Source organism: Eumetopias jubatus, unplaced genomic scaffold, assembly GCF_037043125.1.
Source record: "Eumetopias jubatus isolate StellerSeaLion01/CBP00866 unplaced genomic scaffold, mEumJub1_p1.0 scaffold_8, whole genome shotgun sequence".
NCBI lineage: Eukaryota > Metazoa > Chordata > Mammalia > Carnivora > Otariidae > Eumetopias > Eumetopias jubatus.
In genome coordinates this window covers 58,697,953-58,719,434 of record NW_028274814.1, presented here as the reverse complement: position 1 = coordinate 58,719,434, position 21,482 = coordinate 58,697,953, and the positions used below count along the sequence as shown (strand labels likewise).

The following is a 21,482-nucleotide window of genomic DNA, read 5'->3' as shown; positions in this document are numbered from 1 at the left end:
GTTAACTATGTTAAATGGGAAAACAGTCAAAATTTATGGGTGATTTTTCTCTCTTTATTTTTTATTTTTTTGTATAAACTTCATTGCTAAGGGAGGATCGCCTCATAGGTTCTGTAGAAGGCGGGTATGTTTCTGAACATGTGTGAGAGCCTTTTTCTTGTATTGGTAGCTGTTCTAGTTTTAATCTCGATCATTTAAGTTTTATTTAAGCTTTAACAAATGTTGCCAGCTTTATTTCTTTTCGTAATGCAATTTTTAAAAATTTATTAGCATTATGAGGCTCATTTTTTTTCTACTTAACTAATACAGTGCATGATTATTTATATGTTATGTCAGTTATTTTAAGGCACAGTTCCATAGCTTTCATTGTGTCTGATTTGGAAGTTTATAAGCATTTACAGAATTTTCTTTTACATGTTCCATTTTATACTAGCATTAAAAAAAAAGATGAAACATAGTAAATACCTATAAAAGAATGCATTCTGTTAAAAAAGGTATTCTCTAGAGGTTAGCTTTTGAGAATAGTGTTTTCAGATTCTGTTACTACAAACAATATAACAGTTTACTTTTTTTAGACTTTCTTTCCTGTGCAGAAAGTATCTGTATGCACTGTTTGCCTTTTAGACAAGGTTGTGGGGAGCAGAGCAGAGCTCAGCTGAGCTAAGCAGAGTGATGAGACTTTAGCGACACAGTTGTTTGCCTTATCCCTTACCAGGCAGCAGTTGGGCTTGAGCTACTTTCACACCTTGCAGGCATACCAGCTACTGTCATGCAAAAGCCCACTTAAACATTGGGACCATTTATTAAAACCAAATAGAGAAAGAGACTGAAAACACAGAGAAGAGGGTCAGGGTGAAGGTATGCCTGTTCACTTGCCTTTTTTAAGGCCAGAATGCTCTTACCTCCACCCCGCTCCCAGTTTTACATTCTCTACAGAGTTCCTTACACTAGGAGTATTTCCTTGTAATTGTCATTCTAGAATTCACAGGAACGGAAAAACTGATATGATATGAAATTTTGCCTGTATCTTGTGCCTGTGACTTCATTATCTATATTAAGAACTTTTGAAAACATCTAGCTTTAAAAGAAGAAAAAAACTAATCAATAAAAATTGTTTTAGATTTAGTTTGGATAAAATTTATGTTTTCAAATATGCTTTTAAACATTCTTAAAGTTTTGGACACATTATCACATTGGGTATACATTACTAGATAATCTTTATGGAATTAATGGTAAAAGATGTGGGAGAGCTATAGTTTTCATTTACAACCTTGTAAAATCTGAGTTGGCAATAGTTACTTGTCTTTATGAGACTACCTCTCTGTCCTGGGTACACAATAAATAGAACAAACATCATTTTTAGCTTTCCCATTAACCTGTGGTTGCCATTAGTATGTCTTTGTTTTGGGGAAAAAATTTGTTTAGAAGTATGAAGAATTCTCCTCACATGTGTTCAGATATGCCTTAACTCTGCCAAGTCGAATACTACATCATGGTGAACAAATGATATACTTAATACCATTTTTATATTCATTTTTTTAAGATACTCATTTCTACCCCTTGCCACCCTTCATAAAATGTATGGCTTTTTTTTTTCTTGAGGAAAAGAGAACCTTTGTGCAGCATCTTTTATTTAATGGGTTCAAGTAGCAGTTCTCAAAAATAAAAGTGTTATTTTTTTTCTTTCACAAAATCAGTGAAAAATAAATTGACATGATCTTGGTAATAGGTGCCAGATGATTAGAAGATAAGATGTAGAGATAAAAATTTGATTAGATTTAGGTTCTACCTATGAACTATTTGATGTAAAGCAAATAGATTTATTTTTCAGTATGACTCTTCTTTCACTTGTAAGAAAAATGAAGTTACTTTTCAGATGCTGGGACTTTTTTCTTCAATAAAGAAACCTAGTTGACTTGGTTTAACCTAGTGTTCCCCAAATATATTTTACAATGGAATCTTCCATGTGAAATACCTGTTAGTGACGACCACATTTTGGGAAACATTGATATAAAGCAAACTCTTTTGATAATTATGATGTTTTTAATAGTGGGATAAAATTATACAATAAATCATAGTAGGAATCTGGCATGGAGTTTTCTTATCTAGAAAGTTGACTCTCGTTTCTTGGGATAATAAAAAGAATATTTGATTGAAAAAATAAACTATTTAAATATATTCTAAGAAAAATTCTATTTAAATGTTAAAAAATTACTCCCGTTGTGTCCCCAGATTTTCCAACTAGCCTGTCTTTGAACACATGGTATTAAATAGATTTATGCTTCATGCACTTGGCTTACTGTCAAAATGTCAACATACGAATTCTTACCTAGTGGTACCACAAGGCAAGGCACTTTAAATATTAGGACTTTGCAGAGAAAATGTCTTCTGTGGTCCCTGAAATTCTCATCTAGGCATTAGAAACGAGTTGGGCTTGGCTGATCTTAAGGAAGCTGTTCTTTTCAATGGAAGAGAACCTATAAACTCATCAGGTATAATGATAGACTAGAGATTAAAACCAACTCCTTGTCTGTTTTAATCAGAAATTTCAAGGAGCCAGATGATAAGGTTTGTTGCTCACATAGAGTCTAGGCCCTCTTGACTCTCACATTAGGGCATGGGAAAGATGATAAAGCATAGTTTTAAGATACTGTGCAGAGGTCTGGCCCTCTGTAAGCACTTCATAGTAGTTGCTCTGTGATGGGGGTGGAGATGAGAGGTATTTAACCGTCACTGGTAGTCACTGGTGTCACTGGTGATGGGTTGGAGATGAGAGGTATGTTAGCAGTAGGTATTAGCCATAGTTCTTCTGAGAGAGTTATCTGAAGATGTAGTTTTGGTTGAATAAGCATACCATTTTTATGTACTGCAGGTTAAATTTTGTGTGTTAAAGTAGGTATGCTGATTGGACATGTAGGATAGTTTAAGTTGGCAGAGCGGTCGTCCGCCTCTTTGGGCAGCCATTCCCCTACTTTTTCTACTTATGACCACCAACTCTACTACGGTGCTTTCCCTGTTGTCCTTTTATCCCGTCTTCTCGAATTTGGGGAGAAGTGTCAGAATCTCAAGTAGAGAAGTCATTTAGGTTAATTTTTATACCTACCTAAATTCTTATATGCAGATGTTTTCCAATATGTGAATTTACCTAACTTATTTCTCAGTTTCAGAAGGAAGTACAGCTTTCCATTTAGCTTATAAAAATTTTTATTTTCAGTGTCTCTTGTCCAGGATATTTAAAATGTTTAAGTATAAAGATTAAATGTAAAGTACTTTTTTCTAATATGCTTCAGTATTTTGAGGAAATTTAAAAACTGTGTACTTAAAATTGAAAAAAAATCATAAAGGCCTAACTTAGGTAAGATATTTAAGCTTCTAATAGCATAAGCTTATTTGTATATGTCTCATTTAAAAAATTTAGGTGGAAATAAGGAGGCATTTTGACTAAACATTTTATAATTCATGTAAGTGAGATTCCCCTCCTACCCTCTCCCTTTTTTCTTTTTGCTTGTCAGCTGGGCCAAACCTGTCTATTTCCATAGATTGGTTTTTCCTTTTTTTTTCTTAATGTAGCCTAGGTTTTTCTTACCCTTGTTAATTTAAATATTACTTTTAAATTCTAACTGAATTTATTTCTAAATTCTCTCTATATTTTATACTATATCTTCATGGGTTATTGAAGTGTGCAAGACTGTTTGCCTTTGTGCTAAATGACTCCAAGTTGCTATGCTTGTGAATTATGCTTTGGTGAGTTTGTATTCTCCATGCTTTAAGCAGCCAGTCAGTAATCTTGCCGCTTTTAATGTGCCTGCTTCTAGTAGTATTCTGTATGTCTTTATCTCTCAGCTTTTGTTTGCTGCATTTAAACTGCTATGGTCCAGAAAAAAAAATACTGCTAGACTTTAAAGTATGTTCCTAAAATTATATGTTTATAATTGCTGTATGGCATAGTATGGATATGATCTATAGGGATTTCTTATGAATCAAGTACATAAATTTTAGTACTTGGAAGTATAAGTTCTTTTGACTATTGAAAGCTCTGTTTTGCTTATTTTCCAGCTCTCAGTTATGTTCTGAATAGCTGAGGCTACTGGCAAATGACTTCTGGTTAAGTGAGCTACATTAATCTTACAGCCAGATGAGGCAGATATTAAATTTCCCTTGCTTGTGTCCAATTTTGTGTAATGTGAGAGGCCTCTATATTTGGAGAGTCACGAGAGCTCCCCGTTCTTCCTGGATGCTATTTCAATGAATTTCCTTTCTCTGTTTTCCCATTTCCCTCTTACCTCTAAATTGATGAGATTGATGTCCTTGAGAGAGAAGGGGAGAATGAAACTTGGGAGAACTTGTGGAATTTTATTTCCTCCCTTGCTGTCATCTACATTCTTCTCCCTTTTCCTTAATATGCATTTATGTACTTAAAATTTTCTCCAGCTGACCTGGTGTTGATAGAGTAAATAATCTTACACAGCGATTCTCTACCCACTTCAGTGTGGTATTTGCCCTTTGCTTTTCCCTGAATCTCTTAACCCACACTGTTCATTGTCTCACTCCTCCCTCAGTCCCATATTCTTGTAGATCTCTTGCACCAGGCCTTCAGAGCCTTTATCAGTAGCCTGGAATTGGGTGTGTGTATGTGAGGAGGGTTCTGCCCCACTGAGAAGTAGACTCAGAGTAGAAGGGCAGGGAATCCCCACATCTCACTGTGAATTTGCATCAGAGTAGGAGATTGAGAGGAAGGAAGAGTGTGTTCAAAGATCTTAAATCAAAACTCTGAGAACCTTTTTTTCTCATTGAGAACTGATAAAAAGAGTGTTTGGATTCTGTATAACATGATATATATGAGAAAATGAATTAGGAACTCTAAGCATCTAAGAAAACATTACAAAGCATGTGTAATGTATAACTGGTAGCCTTTTGTTAAGGGATAGGATTCCTATCTCATGAATATAATCTATTGGGATCAGGCTTTTTAACAAGCAAATTTTTTGTACTTTGCACATGGTCAGTTATATTTTTCCCCCTTTATTTTTACTAGGAATTTCCATTTTTTACCTTGACGGCATTTCCTCCTGGATTTCTCGTGCATGTTGGGGGTGTTGTTAGTGCACGCTCTGTGAAGCTTTTGGATCGTATCCACAATCCTGGTATGTTCTTTAAAAGTTTGTTTTCAGTGTTTCGCTTACTTAAACTGCGGTTATTAAGATTGATTTTTATAGTAAAAAAAATCTATCTAAAAAGAGAAATGAAAAAGAAAGTATAAACTGGCATGTTGCTTTAAGTATTTGCAGTAATCCTAATTAAAAATGATCAAATAAGTAGAAGTATTATTTTTGTTAGCTTTTTATATAAAACAAACAAATCTTGATTCATTTTTTTGGCCAAGGCATCACTTTGAAGGAATTCTTAGGTAACTTTTCAGTCAGCTCTTTTCTTTGATCCAGGCAGATAACAAATTTTGCAATTTGACCATTGTGGCCATTATCTTAAGACGTTAATTCTTTTCAGTAGCAATAACTCTTTGTAGATTATTTTAGTAATTTTCTTATTCCTAAAAGAAGTATTCCTTTGAAATGTAATTATAAACATTGTGTAGTATCTGAGAATTAAAAAAAAATAGTGCTGTCTATTCATTCTCGGTTTCTTTTCTGAAGCTGTTTGTTCTGTATAAGTGAACAATGAACAAGTAAGAATAGTAGCTCACTTCTTTAAAACATGGGGCCATGATCGTAAAAGAAGAAAGGCATCAAATCAATCCCAATATCGGGCCCTTGGATTAGGAATGTTTGATGGTTTTTCAAAATCCAAAATAAGCATGGCAAGTGTGGTGGAAACTTTCCATATGGTGTGTGTTCTTGCATCTCTCATTGACTGGATTCCCAGTAATTTGCTCAAGGCACTTACTTTTTGATGACATACTAAAAGAGCTGAAGTTATGTTAGTAGTCTTATTTGGCATAAATACATACATATTTTTGAAAATTTTAAATTGTCACTTTCAATAACCTCTTCCTGAGGCTTGTACTGACAGCTACAAAAAGAGTAAAACACCTTGAAATTATTTTATGCAAAACATTGCAGATAGTGATTTTGAGGTTACAGAGCATTACCATTCTTTTAAGTTAAAAAAAATTTTAATCTGTGCCTTGTGGTTTGATGTCTTTTCAGTTAATAATTCCAGAGAAGCAGAATGGAATTTTTCCCAGAGCTTGAATGAGAGTTCAGAAGAGGAATAGTAGCTAGGATTATTTAACTCTTAAAGCTGAACGAATACATCTTTTAAGCATTAGTCTTCTCTTTTCCTTCTCTGGTTTATTATTTTTTTCTGCTATTCCTTATTTTTTCTAAGCAATTTAAGATCTTTTCTTCATGTAGTATTTGTATATTCTGTAGTAATTAAAGGCATATTTAGACTCATGCCAGTTTAATGTATTGAAACCTTGGAGACTCTTCAAGTTCCATATCTTTGTGTTTAGGAACTTGAATTATTTGGAAAGTGCAAGGAAATACTGAGTTAATGTACCTGACATTAACTGTGTGACCCAAGGCTTGTTACCTGCGTTTCTTTGGACCATTGACTCAAATATTTTGATATATGGTGCCCACTGATAAGCTCCAAAAATGGTTTCAGGAATAAATTTAACTGTTGGTGATGTCTTCTGTTTACTGAAAACATTTTGATTTTATTGTTGCTTCCATGTACTCTGAGTAAGCTATAAAGTCTGGGAGAACAAACAAAGGTTACTTAAATAAGTTTAAGTAGAGAGCTGTATTTAAAATCCTATCACTTTTTACAAAAAACTCTTTTTTGGGGTTTATCATACTTGCCGGTTTGTTCTAGCGGTGTGATAAATATAAGAATCCAGGCCCAGGGAAGAATACAGGAATCTTTATTACAGAATACATTTTGTGTATTGTAATTATCAGCTTATCCATTCTCTTCTTTTCCTCCCCTTTCAGAATATTTTTTTCAATTCACATGTAGGAATTCTCAGTTACTAATGTACTTATTTCCCAAAAGATTATGGGCGTATAAATATAAATGCTTTTAATGATATATGTTACGTTTTAATTTTGTTTTATTTTCAGTTAAATACAAATCAACTATATATTCTAATGGTTTCACTATTACATTATTTTGATATAAAAATCACATTCTTTGGGTTGTTTTATATATGTATTATGCATTAAAAAAGGAAGATTTTCTTAAGAACATTTTATTGATGTTCTTATTTCATAAATAATTATTTATGAAAAAGATTTAATTTGTTGAAAAAAGCTGAATGTTAAAACAAAAAAAACCCCTCTAGATTAGCATCTACCATGATGATGATGTATTAATTTTATGACACTGAGTTACTCTGCTGAGAGAAACTTAAGATGGATTGAGATGCATGTGCTGTTAAAAATGCTGTATTTGCACTCTCAAATGAATCTTGCAGCTATTTTTTGTTTAGTGAAAATGGGAAATTTTCATTTTACACTGAGTGTAGAAGGAATAAAACCTTATTTTAAAACCACTACCACTTGCTAACTAAGGATTATTATTTTGGAGTTTGTTCTTTTAGAATTTTCTCCTTTGTTAAATATTAAAGAACAAGGAAAAGAATGGGGTGGTTTTAAAAATTAAGGTCATTATCTTAAACAACTAGACTTTAGTTAATGTTAGATTATGATAGCATGCTCCTTCTTCTCTTTTTACTTCTACTTCTTATTAACTCTGCTGTCTGTGTCTTTCCAGTTCCTGTCAAGTGGTATTGTCAATTGTGTTCTTGTTTGTAGTGTTTTTTTTTGTTTTTTTCCTACTATTCTGCACCTAAAACTGATCTACTAATTTGCTGTTTTGAACTCAGCCTTTGTCGGAATTATGGGTAACACAAGATCTTACAAACTGCTAGACTGGAATAGTTTCAATTCAGGTATTTTGATGGTCATTCAGTACTACATATGCTGACAAAAATTATGGCAGCTCAGTGAAGTTTTTAGAAATGTTCTAGATTAAATAGTTTTAATGTCAATTCAGTTATACAGATACATTCTGCAGTACATATGTTATAACTCTTACAGTTTCCATGGAAATGCAAGTATAAAAATGTGTTAACTAAAATGAATTAACCAAAACCATAGAAATACCATAAATTACAAATGGCTTTTGTTAGGTGATTAACTTTCAGAAACCTAAATTTAAATTATATTTATTACATTTTTGACAGTTTTTCATATCAGATAAATAACATAGGCATTAGCTTTATGATTAAAGAAATATTAGTTGTTAATTAAATGGCTAGTTTGATAAGCTTAAAGTATGTTTAAACATTAATTTAGATTTGAATATAATATATTTAGTATTCTATAAGTACTATAAAATTGTAACTATTACCATTTTTATTTATAATTCCAGAAGTGTTTCAAATTTGGTAAGTAAGAGCAGATTTGGAGGGATTAATGGCTTTCATAAGCTCCCTTCCTTCCCCTTTCATGTGAGAATATAATTTTTCTTTTTAAGTAATTTTGCATATGGATATAGTTTATAGCTTTTAGAGAAACTAAACTAAGATAACTTTACAGCTGATGATGTGGTTTAGAGTCAAAGCCAATTTTTCTTTTTGATAAAAGTATATTCTTTTAATATAAATATGTAAATTTTTGTGTTATTTTTGGAATTAAATAATAAAACCATTTTGATTCAGTAATAGAAGTTGGTATTTTGCCTGAAGGATTTTACCAGTTCTTTGTGTCAGAAAGTATATATCTATTTACAGAAAAACAAAAACACCAAGAGGCTCAGCATTTTAGATAATATCCCATAATCTTTTCAATATTGTAAACTCTTTTTGTTCTTAGGAGACCAGGATGTAAGTTCTGATGTAAGTAATGCATGTTTGACTATGAAGTATCTCATGTTCATCATGCAGATTTACCTAAGTTCAGTCTAGTAAACAATCTGATCAGGTCCAACCTTTGCAGATTTAGACTAACATCAATTGGTACGTCTTCAGGGAAATTAACTCTGTCTCCTATCCAAGTTTTTGCCAGCATGTTATCACATTGATTAGAATTAAAATAATCATTTTTAATGTAATATGTTAGACTTGGTTTTTAGAGATAAAAATACCCTGCTGAATTCATTTAATAAAAATAAGAATATATTTTTAAAATGTAGTCAGATTAGTGTATAGGAAGTGAAAAAGCCTAATTATGTAAGAAAAGGACATTGGGAATAGACTGATCATTAATAATTTAAGGAGCTTAAACGTTGTCAGGGCAAAGATGTTTAGGGTGAGATGTGTGTTAGATGAAAGAACAGTCTTGGAAAGTAGACAAGTAGTTAAATCTTATAATACTTTGTCGTGCATAAGCAGAACTACAGAATTTGGCAAGGAGAAACATGGTTGAGGAAGCAGTATATCTTGCCATCATTTAAAATAAAGTCAGGTAGTGAGTGTATGAAAAAAAGATGGATATAAGTTACAGAATCTTAAAAGAATATCAAAGATGACTTTCAGTTTAATGTTCTCATAGCTCTGTGCTTTTGACTGAGATATTAGAATCTTTATGCTAATAGTACTATTCAGAGATCAGGCTGATTTTGATATTAGGTTAGGAAAAATAATGTGGTAATTCTGAAATATAAAAACGTAATATTTGATAAATATATTCAAATCATTTATGTATTCTTCTCTGTGATTAGGGAATAAGTTAGCCATTGCTGTCCTGTATTATTACCATAGAAAATCACGAATTGGCCACGTCAGTAAGAAAAATAATTGTTGATATAATTTTTATTAATGTTAGAAATTGTTCATCAATACTGTATTTCCTGGATTCTCTGACACCATTTATTATGTGAGGTATCACCAATTTAATAATAGCTTTCCAAGAGAAAAGAGAAAGAAACATTACCATATTTAGTATATTGATTAATTATTAGACATTTTTATTTCAGAAACATTAAAATGTGGAAAGATATAAGAACACGTTTTTATCACACAGTAGTATTTCATGAAATATGATCTATCGTGCAAGCATTTATTAGAACTTATTTTGTGCCATATGGTTTGCTAGACGATAGGTGTGCGAAGATGCCAGTCACCCTGCTTTCACGAAAGTCATATTCCGGGAGGTTAGAAAAATATGTTAATGGTTTACTGTGTGGTGTGGTATGGTGTGATATAAGATACAGAATTAAAGAGGAAGGCATGATTACGTGGCAGGGAAGCTTGGAGAGGTAATTCTTGAGTTTAGTTTGAAGGATATATAAAAGATTCACACAGATTTTATATTTCAGACAGTGTATTTGGAGGCATATTGTTCCATCCTTTGAATGTAGTTCTGAAACTTGAGTAGTGCATTGCAAAACAATATCCTAGCCATTACCTGTTTGATGATGTTTACGTAGTTACTTCCTACCTATTGTTTGCCATTGAATACAGAATGTCTTTGTTAGTTCAACTTTTTTTTGTGTATTTCCCTTTTTCTCCTGCTTTGCTGTCTTAGGTTGTGTTAACTACAGTGATAGAAAATATTTTTATATAGCAGGGAGAAGAAAACTCAGTTATCTGAGAATTTATTTTAAAATTACTTTATTACCTTTTCTTATCTTGCTTCTTATGTTTCTGGCCTGGTAACAGACTTTGAGAAAGATAAGATGAATCTTGCTGCTAGAAAGGAGGAAGCAGCATTTGCAGATCTTGTGTATGATATGCCAGGAATGGGCTGCATAGGAATAAGACGGTATCCCACGGTCACATTTGTGTTAGATCACTGATTATAGAATGAAGAATGGATTTAAAGGCAGCAAGCCTAGACACAGGGAGGCCAGTTAGTTGACTGCAATACTCCTGGCCTGATAAGTGACCTAGGATTTGGTGGTGATAGGAGAGCTAAAGTTTATAGAGCCCTTACTATGTGCCAGGCACTCTTCCTAGTGCTTTATGATAGCAGGTCATTTAATTCTCAAAACACAGCTCTGAGGTAGGCATTTTTCCTATTTTGTGGATGGGCAAAATGAAACAACAATTTCTCCAAAGTAAAATAGAAATTTGTTGAGCTACAGTGTGAACCTAACTACTCTGGCTCCAGGGCTTACACTCTTAACATAAATTTAGAAAATATTTAAAATGTAAAATCAGCAGGACTTGGTAATTAGAATGTGGCAAGTCGAACAGTCTCTTAGCAACTTTGAGCTGAGAGAAAGAGAGAAAGATAGATTAGGATTATCCCACATAGCTACAAGTCTAAAATCCCAGTGAGCAGTTGAATCCTATCTTTTGGAAACCCAAGTATATTTGAAAATTGAGTTGTAAAAATATTTTAAGAGTAGATTTTAAAAGTTCTAGCACATTGTTTCTTAAATGGCTATGCTCTTTTTTTTTCTTTCTTCTGAGTTTACCACTGAAAGTATTTCTGAATAGCCTACGGATATAATTTTTAATTAAGAATAGTCTCAGTGTAGCTGAGAAAAATTTGGTATTCTTTTTTCATGTAGGATACATGTGAGCTTAGATATTTTTTCAGGAAGTCACAAGAGGAAATAATAAAGTAGCTATATAAAGTGATTTGAAAAAATGCTAGTTTGAAATAGCTTCCAAACTTAGACAATATTTTTAAGAGTGAATGTTTTAAGTTAGTAAAACAGCTTGTTTATTTTTATTTATTTATTTATTTTTAAGATTTTATTTATTTATTTGACAGAAAGAGACAGCGAGAGAGGGAACACAAGCAGGGGGAGTAGGAGAGGGAGAAGCAAGCTTCCCGCTGAGCAGGGAGCCCAATGCAGGGCTGGAGCCCGATGCAGGGCTCAATCCCAGGACCCTGGGATCATGACCTGAGCCGAAGGGCATACACTTAATGACTGAGCCACTCAGGCGCCCCCAAACAGCTTGTTTAAAACTAGATAACTTTTCTTTTGTTTTTGAGAATTTTTTAAAAAGTTATATTTTATTATTTTAGATTGTAGATTTTAGGACATATGCTTAAGATTTTCTCAGTCTTACAATAAATGAACCTTTACTAGTGCTAAGGGAAGCTTTACATTAGTGGTCTGAATTTAGAAAATGTTACTCTTTTTATTTGGTCATCTGAATTATAGTTGTTTAGAAAATTTTCTTTGGGGTTAAAAATTAATAATCAAAACCAAGAAAAGTAAGTATAATAATTACTTTAAACATATTTTAACAAAATGAGTCAACTGATGTGTAAGGAAATATTTATGGAATACACATATCATTCTGATTTTTTTTTTTTCAGTTTTAAGTAAAAATCTTTTATTCAGTGGATGTTTGTGGTGTGCCTACCATGTCTTGAGCATGACGTTGGGGATTGGGAACATGATTGTTCAGCCAGGCAGACAACCTGTTTATACACCCAGTCTAGGCTATTTCTTATACTATTTTGCTGTGTGTATGTGTGTGTGTAGTAGTGGTGGTGGTGGTGGTGGTGGTGGTAGTAGTAGTAGTAGTAGTTAAATGGAGAGAGGCTTTCTTGGAACTTGAATTCTACTGATTTGAGAGGTACTCATGAGCAGACATGCAAAACTAAGCCTAAAGTAGTTAAGCAGCTTTTGGTTTTAAGAATTTTAATAAGGGTTTTAGGAAGTAGGTATTTAGAGTTCAAGAGGGCATAAATATAGCCATGTATGATGTGTGAGCTTCTCTTTATATGTAATGTAACATATAAATGTAATAAATAATTTTGTATATCTATAGTGTAACTGGATATTGACTACTGTCCATTCTTTATTATCTGTAAAAAGTGAGATATGTAATTTCCTTAATTTTGAAATTTTACTCTTTATATATATCTAATATAACTGGATATTAATTACACTATTATAATGTGACATGTAAATGTAATGTATAACTTTATATATATAAAGAGGGAAATCTCACAGATAAGGAGTAATTATATATCTGACTTATTTTATAAATAGTGAAGACTCCAGTTTGATCTAACATGGATTCTATCCCAGCTACCATCCTAACATCCCAAATTACTGATGTCCGCTATGAATTTGCACATCATTTCCTCCACGATGGGACTGTTCTTCCTAGGTTGGTACTGAATCCCCACCTAGTTTGAGATTGTATACACACTTAAACCTGAACTCTCTAATTTCTGTTTCATTAGGGGAAATTTATCTTCTTCAAAAAGTTGTTTTGTGTTGGAATAATACTTTAAGGTATTTAAGGATGTGGCTTTCTTATGCTGTCCAATAACAAAATAGATTATCATTGTATTAAAAATGTTTGAGCCCACCTAACACTTGATCTCCTCTTGTTTATTTAAAAATTAGATTGAATAATTGTCCATTTCCTTTTTTTCTTTAAGTCAGATTAAAAGAGTCTCAGTGGCAGAATTATTCTCTTCCAGAACTATGTAAAAATAGAATTAAATTGAACACTTTAGGTAGTCAGTGTTTCTTTTTTTCTTTCTTTTTTTTTTTTTTTTAAAGATTTTACTTATTTATTTGACAGAGAGACACAGCGAGAGAGGGAACACAAGCAGGGGGAGTGGGAGAGGGAGAAGCAGGCTTCCCGCCGAGCGGGGGACCCGACGCGGGGCTCGATCCCAGGACCCCGGGATCATGTCCCGAGCCGAAGGCAGACGCTTAACGCCTGAGCCACCCAGGCGCCCCGGTAGTCAGTGTTTCTTAGTTGCAAGTGTGTGATTGCCTAAAATCTCAAAGGGATTCAGTTTTATAAAGGCGTATTATGTTGAGTTGTTCACTTCTTCACTTTCTGAGATAGAACCATTTATTTTCATTTTAGGAATCTTTACCAGTTTCACCGGCATTTCAGAAATAAGATAAAATGTTAAAAAGATGGCAAGATATCAAGCTGTGGCCATGCTCTAGAAAAGTGACAGTAGTAAAATGAATTAATTGTGATGCCAACCCAAGTGTGCAGACATTACCTCTAAAAGAAGCATCAGTGAGGTACTGACCTACAGCCCAGTTCATGACTACAAATAAAATGATATATTGAAAGATTTGCGGGGCACCTGCCTGGCTCAGTTGGTGGAGCATGCGACTCTTGATCTTAGGGTTGTGAGTCCGAGCCCCATGTTGGGTGTAGAATTACTTAAAGATAAAATCTTAAAAAAAAAAAAAAAAGGTTTGTGATATTATCTATGAAGAGTTTGACCCATAGGAGAAAAACATAATATAGTATGAAATATAATTTATATAATAAATAAATTTTAATATCTTCTAAAATGAGGTCTTTTTTAAAATTATAAATTTAATTCTATGGATTATTAGGAGGAGCATGATGTTTAAAGTGAAGATATTTTTTTCTTGACATCTCTGAAATGATTAATTGCACCTTCACATCTCAGCTGTATTTCCTTCAAATGACTAAGTTGTATTCAGTTTCATGAGTGGCATGTATAGTTGCCATAAATTTTTAAGCCAGACTCTTTGTTTTGCCTTTTATATGAGTATGGTATATCCTCAGTTTTGACTTTTGGAGAGTGAATAAAACAATTCAAATTCAACTAGTGTATTTCTTAGAAGAATATAGTTAACAGTTTTTTAAGCTTTAAAAATTCTATTATAGGATTAAATATGGTGATTTTTCTGAATTTTCAGTTATGTAAGTTAGGCTGAATCATTACCATGTGAATATTCTCTGGCTCATCTCTGGCATAAATATAATATAGGCTTTGAAGATAAATTTAATTTTTTAAATATTAAATAAATTGATTATTCTTAATTTTATTTTAATTAAATAATCCCTAAATTTAATAGCCAACAAATTCATTCTTTGGCTTCTTGCTTACAGTTGTAGGTAATTATTGTTAATTCAGTTCCTAGTTTGTGATGAAGTGCTCCCTACTGTATGCTTGCCTTGCTTTCACCTAGAATCTAGGGCCATTACTTTCTGTAACCATTTCAGTGAGCTGCCATAGTTTTCAGTCTGTACTATCACCTGATCCAAGCATGCGCCAAAATATCCACTGTTTCTGGCTCCTGTCTGCTGAATCTGCTTTGCAAAACCCTTTGTTCTCTGAGCTTTTGCTTAAGCCAAAAACAAAATTTAACAAATTCTTTGGAGTGTGGACATATGCCATTTGCTTCCTTAGCTCCCATGTTATGTAACTCTTTAGCTTTTATTGAACTTGTAAATACTTTATTAAATACAACAATGGCATCCCCATGTGCAGTTGTGTGGCTCATGTGTCAAAATAAAGGCTGCTTGTGAACTTGTCAGAAGAATATGAATGCTCCACTTGCGCTGCATTCAGCTTTTTATTTTGTTTATTATTTTTTTAAATCAGCCACTTATTCTTTCATAGTTTTTGGTTTAATTATCTGATTATTTTATGTGTTATACCAAGGTAAGTTTGATGTAAATAAACTTTGTATTCTATGTGGTTATATGTATTTCACAGTAATTATTATTACATACTTTTTCATTTAGACATGCTGGCCATTTCTAAATAAATATATCCTGAACTTAAAATAAGTAACTTCCTCCATTTTTTTTGAAATAAATTAAAAAAAATGTTATGGATTACTTTCTGTAAAATTCAATTTAAAACAGAAAGGCTACCATGTATTACTTGTGGCACAGATATAGGCAAATCTAATGTGAGAAAATCTGTTTTTATAAAAACATAGCATACAGTTATTTGCTTTAGCAAATAATATTTTAAACTCCCAGAAACGTTTAAAAAGTAAATAGCAGGTTCAACTAGTGTTTTTAAAGAAAAGTTAAACTTTATTTTACAGTTTTTCAGGGAAAATAGTTTTCTAAACTGAGATATATTTCTATTATTATTTACGATAACTGTTTTCAGAGAATCATGAATAATTTGATAGATTGAGCAGCTGCTTGAATAAGTTTTTGTCTTATGATAAAAATTCCTTTATTAGGAAAGGAAGATGTTAAATAGATACCCAAATTGGTCTGGGAACATGTATGCCTAAAAAAGAGAATGGATTTGAGAGTGTATTTGTGCTGTTAATGTCTATATTTCAGGAGGAATATGAAGAAATTCTTTAACATAATGTATGTGCAAAATAGGGCTACCTAATTGCCTACACATTTCTTAATTCATAATATTGATTGCTAATACCATATTGTAGTCTTTTCTATTTCTCTTCTTTCTTTATTTTATCTCGTCTTTGGATCTTTTCCTCAGTTTCCTGGCGTCTGCATTTCTTTGTTTTTTTCTGAAAGAAAGTTTTAGTGTAGCTCTGTCTTGGATCCAAAACTTTAATACAAGAACTGGCTGGCATCATTTGTAGCTCTGGCTTTTATCTCATTTCTCCCTTTTGCTGATCTCCTCCCTGTGGAGGAAACAAAATCACATCATAGGAATGTCAGCTATAACAAGCCTTTTAACCTTTCTTTATTTTGCTGTCTTCAGTATTTTACTAGTGAGTATAATTCCACTTATTCTACTTATTTAAAAAACATTTTGAAAACTGGATATGTACTGAAATTCAAAAACGCAAGTTTTTGGATTGTTTGATTTTCAGTTTTAATAGTGCCTTTTATGTGGAAAATTTACAATAAGAGGTTAGCCTCCTATTTAGAGTTAGATTAAGTTTTTTTCTATCCCAAATTGTTCCCAAATGAAATTGACCCCAAAAAGAAACACATTAGAATATGCTCATTATAGACTGATTTGCACATAAAATGTTACTATAATTTGCAGCTGCTCTTCCCCAGTGGTTTGCAGCCGCATGCACGTGATTAGGCTGTATGTGTGCCAGATGCTCCATTTATAATGCCCCATTACAAGCAGTGTTGGACTCCTCTGTGGTAATAAAATGCAATGCGGTGATTCTGAGGCATTTTCTTAATTACAGAACCATACATGAAGTTACAGTGTGTTAACTGAAATTAACCAGATTATTTATCATAATCTTTAAATGTATTTGCTTTTTTTATTTTAAATTGGCTAGTCCCTTCATTTCTTGTTACTTTGCTTTAGGACCCACAAGGATGGCTACATGGCTTTCTCTTTTTTAACATTGACAAAGCTTTGCCTTGGAAAGAACCTAGAATATAGTGGGTTATAAAAAAAATAGGTACCAGGAAATGAAATCAGAATTTAAATTAAATTTATGGCTATGACTCAAAATGTTCACTGAGCAAGGTGAGTGAGACACAGAATATCCTCTCAGTTTAGGATTAGAATCTGGAAACTCTGGGTCTACATTTTAAGTTACATCTAATAAAATACATCCCTATAGATGTCCCCTGAAGTAATAAAGCAAATAGAACTAGTTGGTTTATTTTCTGTCACTCAAGTTTAAAATATTAAACTTTTTGAGGAGTAACATTAAATTAAAATGTTAATAAGCATTTTGAGAAGTAACATTTTAAACATGTGAAGTTAGTTTTAAAATCTGTTATAGACCAGTATGTCTTTGCCTTCCAGAGTGTGTTTATTTTAAACATTTCTTTATCATATAGACAATGTGCTATTGAGTAGTGAACTGATTTAAAATTTATTTTTCAGATGAACCAGAAACTCGAGATGCGTGGTGGGCAGAAATCAGACAAGAAATAAAATCACATGCTAAAGCATTAGGCTGTCATGCTGTAGTGGGCTACAGTGAATCAACTAGCATCTGGTAAATGATAATAACTTGATTTTCTAGATGCTGTAATTTACACATTGTCATCTGAAAGGGTAAAAGGTTTATGCAAATATAGAGAAAAGAATTGTGGCGTGATCTAGGAGCCATGGGCTTTGGAGTACATCAGACCGAGGTCCATGTGCCACTTTGGCCACTTAATTGCTGTGAGACTTTGGGAAAGTAACTACTCCTCTGAGCCTCAATTTCTATGTTGAAATGGAGATAATGATCACCTATCAATTAAGATTTTTGAAGAATTAAATGAGAATTGATACTGGCACATAGCAAGTATTAATTCTAGGCCAACTTTACTCCACTTTGTGACCCTGCTAACTCCTTCCTCTGGGATATTGGGACCCTTGATCTGTTGTAAATGAACACCATTTTTCTTTAAAGTTTGTCTGTAAGCTCTTTCTGCCTTCTGTTCCTAATTTGTAACGTAAATTTCTCCTGCCAAGTTAGGAAGGGACTTGCATACTCTTACTCTGAATTCCTTTTTCTCCTCCCTTTCGTTTGAATAACCTCTCTTACTTTAAAGTCCTTGCCATTCCACAGTTCAGACTTTTCTACCTCCAAAACATTCTCCCGCCTTTATTAATTCTGTGCTATCTCCACCAGTTGAACAGGATTACTCTCCTTCTAACAGCTTGACCTTGTGCTTTCTCATTCTCAAGTCTTCCTCTATCCCCACTTAACTTTCAACCACATTTTAGACTTCATTATTGCTCAAAACTGTTTCCCTTTAAAAATTTGAAACTATAAAATTTCACTCTTGGATCACAGCTTAATATTTTCTACCCATCTCATTTGCCCATTTACACCTGGTTTATTTTGACACTTACCTTAACCAAGACTTTGCCCAGTTCCTTACTCAGGTTCTGATTTAACTTTCTGACTGCCATTGATGAACCCTATTTTCAACCCCTTGAAAAGTTTGTAACAGATAACATCTAGAAACTGACATTCTGCTGTCTTATTTTTCCACCTATTCTTGGATAATTCTTACTGTCAACTGTTACCTGGGTAATTCTTTTGTGCATATGGTGGTCTTTATTGTTAGAGAAAAATGATTAGACTCCAGTAAATGTGGACATTACAGAGCCAAGCCATGCTGTTTCATCTTCTAAGGGCCCTTTCTTTTCTTTTGCTGACCATGTATGATATTCTTGCACCTTTCTGTCCCCAGTGTAGCTATTCTACTTGTGTTAAACTAGTAATTTGTTATGCTTATCCTGCCTTACTTCCCAATAGATAGTTTTGGCTCATTCATAGTTTTAGTGTCATATGCTTTCAGGTCCTAAGGTTATGGTCTTAAAAGACATAGTTGTTTTTTTTTTAAAGATTTTAATTGTTTACTCAGAGAGTGAGCATGGGGCGGGGTAGAGGGAGAGAGAGAATCCCAAGCACACTCTGCGCTGAGCACAGAGCCTGACTCGGGGCTTGATCCCACGATCCAGAGATCATGACCTGAGCCGAAATCAAGAGTCGGTTAACCACCTGAGCCACCCAGGGGCCCTTAAAAGACATAGCTCTTGCCATCAGATTCATAGTCTACTGGAAGATTATGACAAGTATAACACATTTTATGATAGAGATATCCCAGGATGCTGTGGGATCCAGAGGGTTGGAGTTTAGAAGTAAGATTGGAAGAAAGTGTTAATGAAATAACTGAAACTTAAACTGAATTTCAGGGGATGACTGTGAATTATGTAAATGAAGAGGGGAGGCATGAGAAGAGTGTTCAAGGGTGAGAAGAGTAGCATACAGAGAAGGCCAGAGGTGTAGATTCAGTGTGGCAGGAGATAAGTCACAGATGCAGGGGTCTAAGAAATAAGTCAGTTTACTTAGAAGTAAATTGATTCAAGCTCCTTTTTTTCCTCTGGACCTCAAAAAAAGTCTTTGTATTAAATCCTATCTACTAATTTTTTTTCTGTTCTAATCCATCCTGTTTACTATTACTGGATAAACTCTCTGAAATGTACTTCTGCTCTCATAGCTCCTTCTTACTTAATTCAGTACCGTCAGTGGCTCCACATTATTCCTTGACATTTCTCAGTGCCCACTTAAAGCCTGGCCTCTCTCTACTAAATCACAGAACAAGTGACCATTTCTTTCATGTCCTTTCAGGCTTCTGGTCCATTTATACTTTGTTTCCATCATTTTGTCCCTAGACTGCTACTTTTCTCATTTGCTTTGGGTGATTTTATTCAATAATTATATTGATTACTTAAAATTAGGTGATATGTAATCAAGAATTCCAAAGAATTCTTTTGAAAATCACTTTTTGTATATGATGATTAACATAACAATAAAAAAATTTTTAAAAATCACTTTTTGTCATACATATAATGATGTAGTTTAAGCTCCATTTAGTGTATTTTGGATATTGTTTATTTCAGATACCTTTTGTATTAAGTTTAAATTAAGCTGTAGCAATATTGACATTGATCATTACATATTAAGCTTTTAAAGTAATTTTAATAAACTTTAATATGCATTTAAAGAGTGCTTTAATACAGTTTTATGGATTATTGATGAATTCAGCAATATAATTTGTTACTACTTTTATTTTGAAACATTCCAGTATTTATCAGTTTTACCATATTTTAAAGGAATTTACTGTCATTAATATTATACTTTATCTTTTATACCTTTTAAGTAATAATTCTTGCCCTTTTCATTTTAATATTTCTATTTTTTATCCTAGGGTAGGAGATAATCCTATGATATTATTAATATTAGTAGTCTAACTTGAATTTAAATTGTCACCCTTATAAACACTTTGATATTTAACATTTTCCAAAGCTAGGTTGCCTGAAGATATTAACTATTTTATATTCTTTTCTTTTATAGTGAAGAGGTCTGTATTTTATCTGCATCCGGCACGGCAGCTGTACTCAACCCTAGATTTCTGCAGGATGGCACCATGGAGGGCTGTTTGGAGCAGAGGTTGTCATGGCAGGCTGGCTTATTTTCTATAAGGGCAAAGAAGGGAGAAGTTGACTTTTAACTTTAGAGCCAGGATAGTTCTGTATGAGGGTGGGATACTGTGGTGCACTATAGAAATCAGGACCAGTGCACTTTACTGCTTTTTACCTAACCTGTAGCAGCAACAGAGAAGTACTGAGTTCTGTACTACGTGACACACCTTATTATAATTTTCCTAGTATCTTGATAAATTACATGTGTGACTCTCAAAGAATTTCAAGTATATATTTTTTTGTTTGTTACACTATAGAAATAATTTTTATTTTTTCCTTTCCCTTTGTCTTACCTCTGAAACAGAAAAAGGTCATGAAATAATTTACATACAGAAAATTTATAATTTACAAAACAATCAAAACACTATATTGTACCAAAATTATATATAAAAGTTCCTGAAAAGTGAAGTGTAACTTTAATGTTTGTGAAAGAGAAAGTAAAAGTGAAATTACTAATTTGAGATTAAAATGAGATTACTTTTTAGTTTATTTATTCGTCCCCTAATCTGTTGGCTTCCATAAATGTCAAAAATGCTTTCCATAAACAGATGAAATTATCAAATATACATACAGAAAACTATTAGTTTGGTGCCAAAGTATACCTGGATAATATAATTTTAATTACTCCTTACTCCACTGTATGCATATTTGCTTTTTTTTACTATAAATTTGCAAGTCTCTGTATAATAAAGATATTCTAGCTCAGGTAGGCAAACAGAAGACCTTGGTCGGTTTCTTCTTTAGCTTGTATTAAAGATGGATTTTGACCGTAATATATTACTGAGCATTGAAAGTCGTCATAAATAGGAAAATGGAGGTGTGGAACATTTTGAAGTATGTTAAAAATCAGAGTGTTCTGTTGAGAAAACTGCATGCTGGTGAGTTGTCCCAGTGCTGCAACATAGTTCT

At 33.0% G+C, this 21,482-nt stretch overlaps 1 protein-coding gene across 5 annotated transcripts in view; it reads left to right on the top strand.

The window, feature by feature from the left end:
• Window positions 1-21,482, top strand: part of C2CD5 (C2 calcium dependent domain containing 5) — a 96,173-nt gene that overhangs the window by 38,721 nt on the left and 35,970 nt on the right. For all 5 annotated transcript variants that reach the window (XM_028113188.2, XM_028113186.2, XM_028113185.2 and 2 more), the window contains 3 exons: window positions 5,036-5,144; window positions 17,472-17,586; window positions 20,446-20,541. In XM_028113188.2, the coding sequence (XP_027968989.1) occupies window positions 5,036-5,144; window positions 17,472-17,586; window positions 20,446-20,541 (320 nt within the window). The remainder of the gene's footprint in view (window positions 1-5,035; window positions 5,145-17,471; window positions 17,587-20,445; window positions 20,542-21,482) is intronic.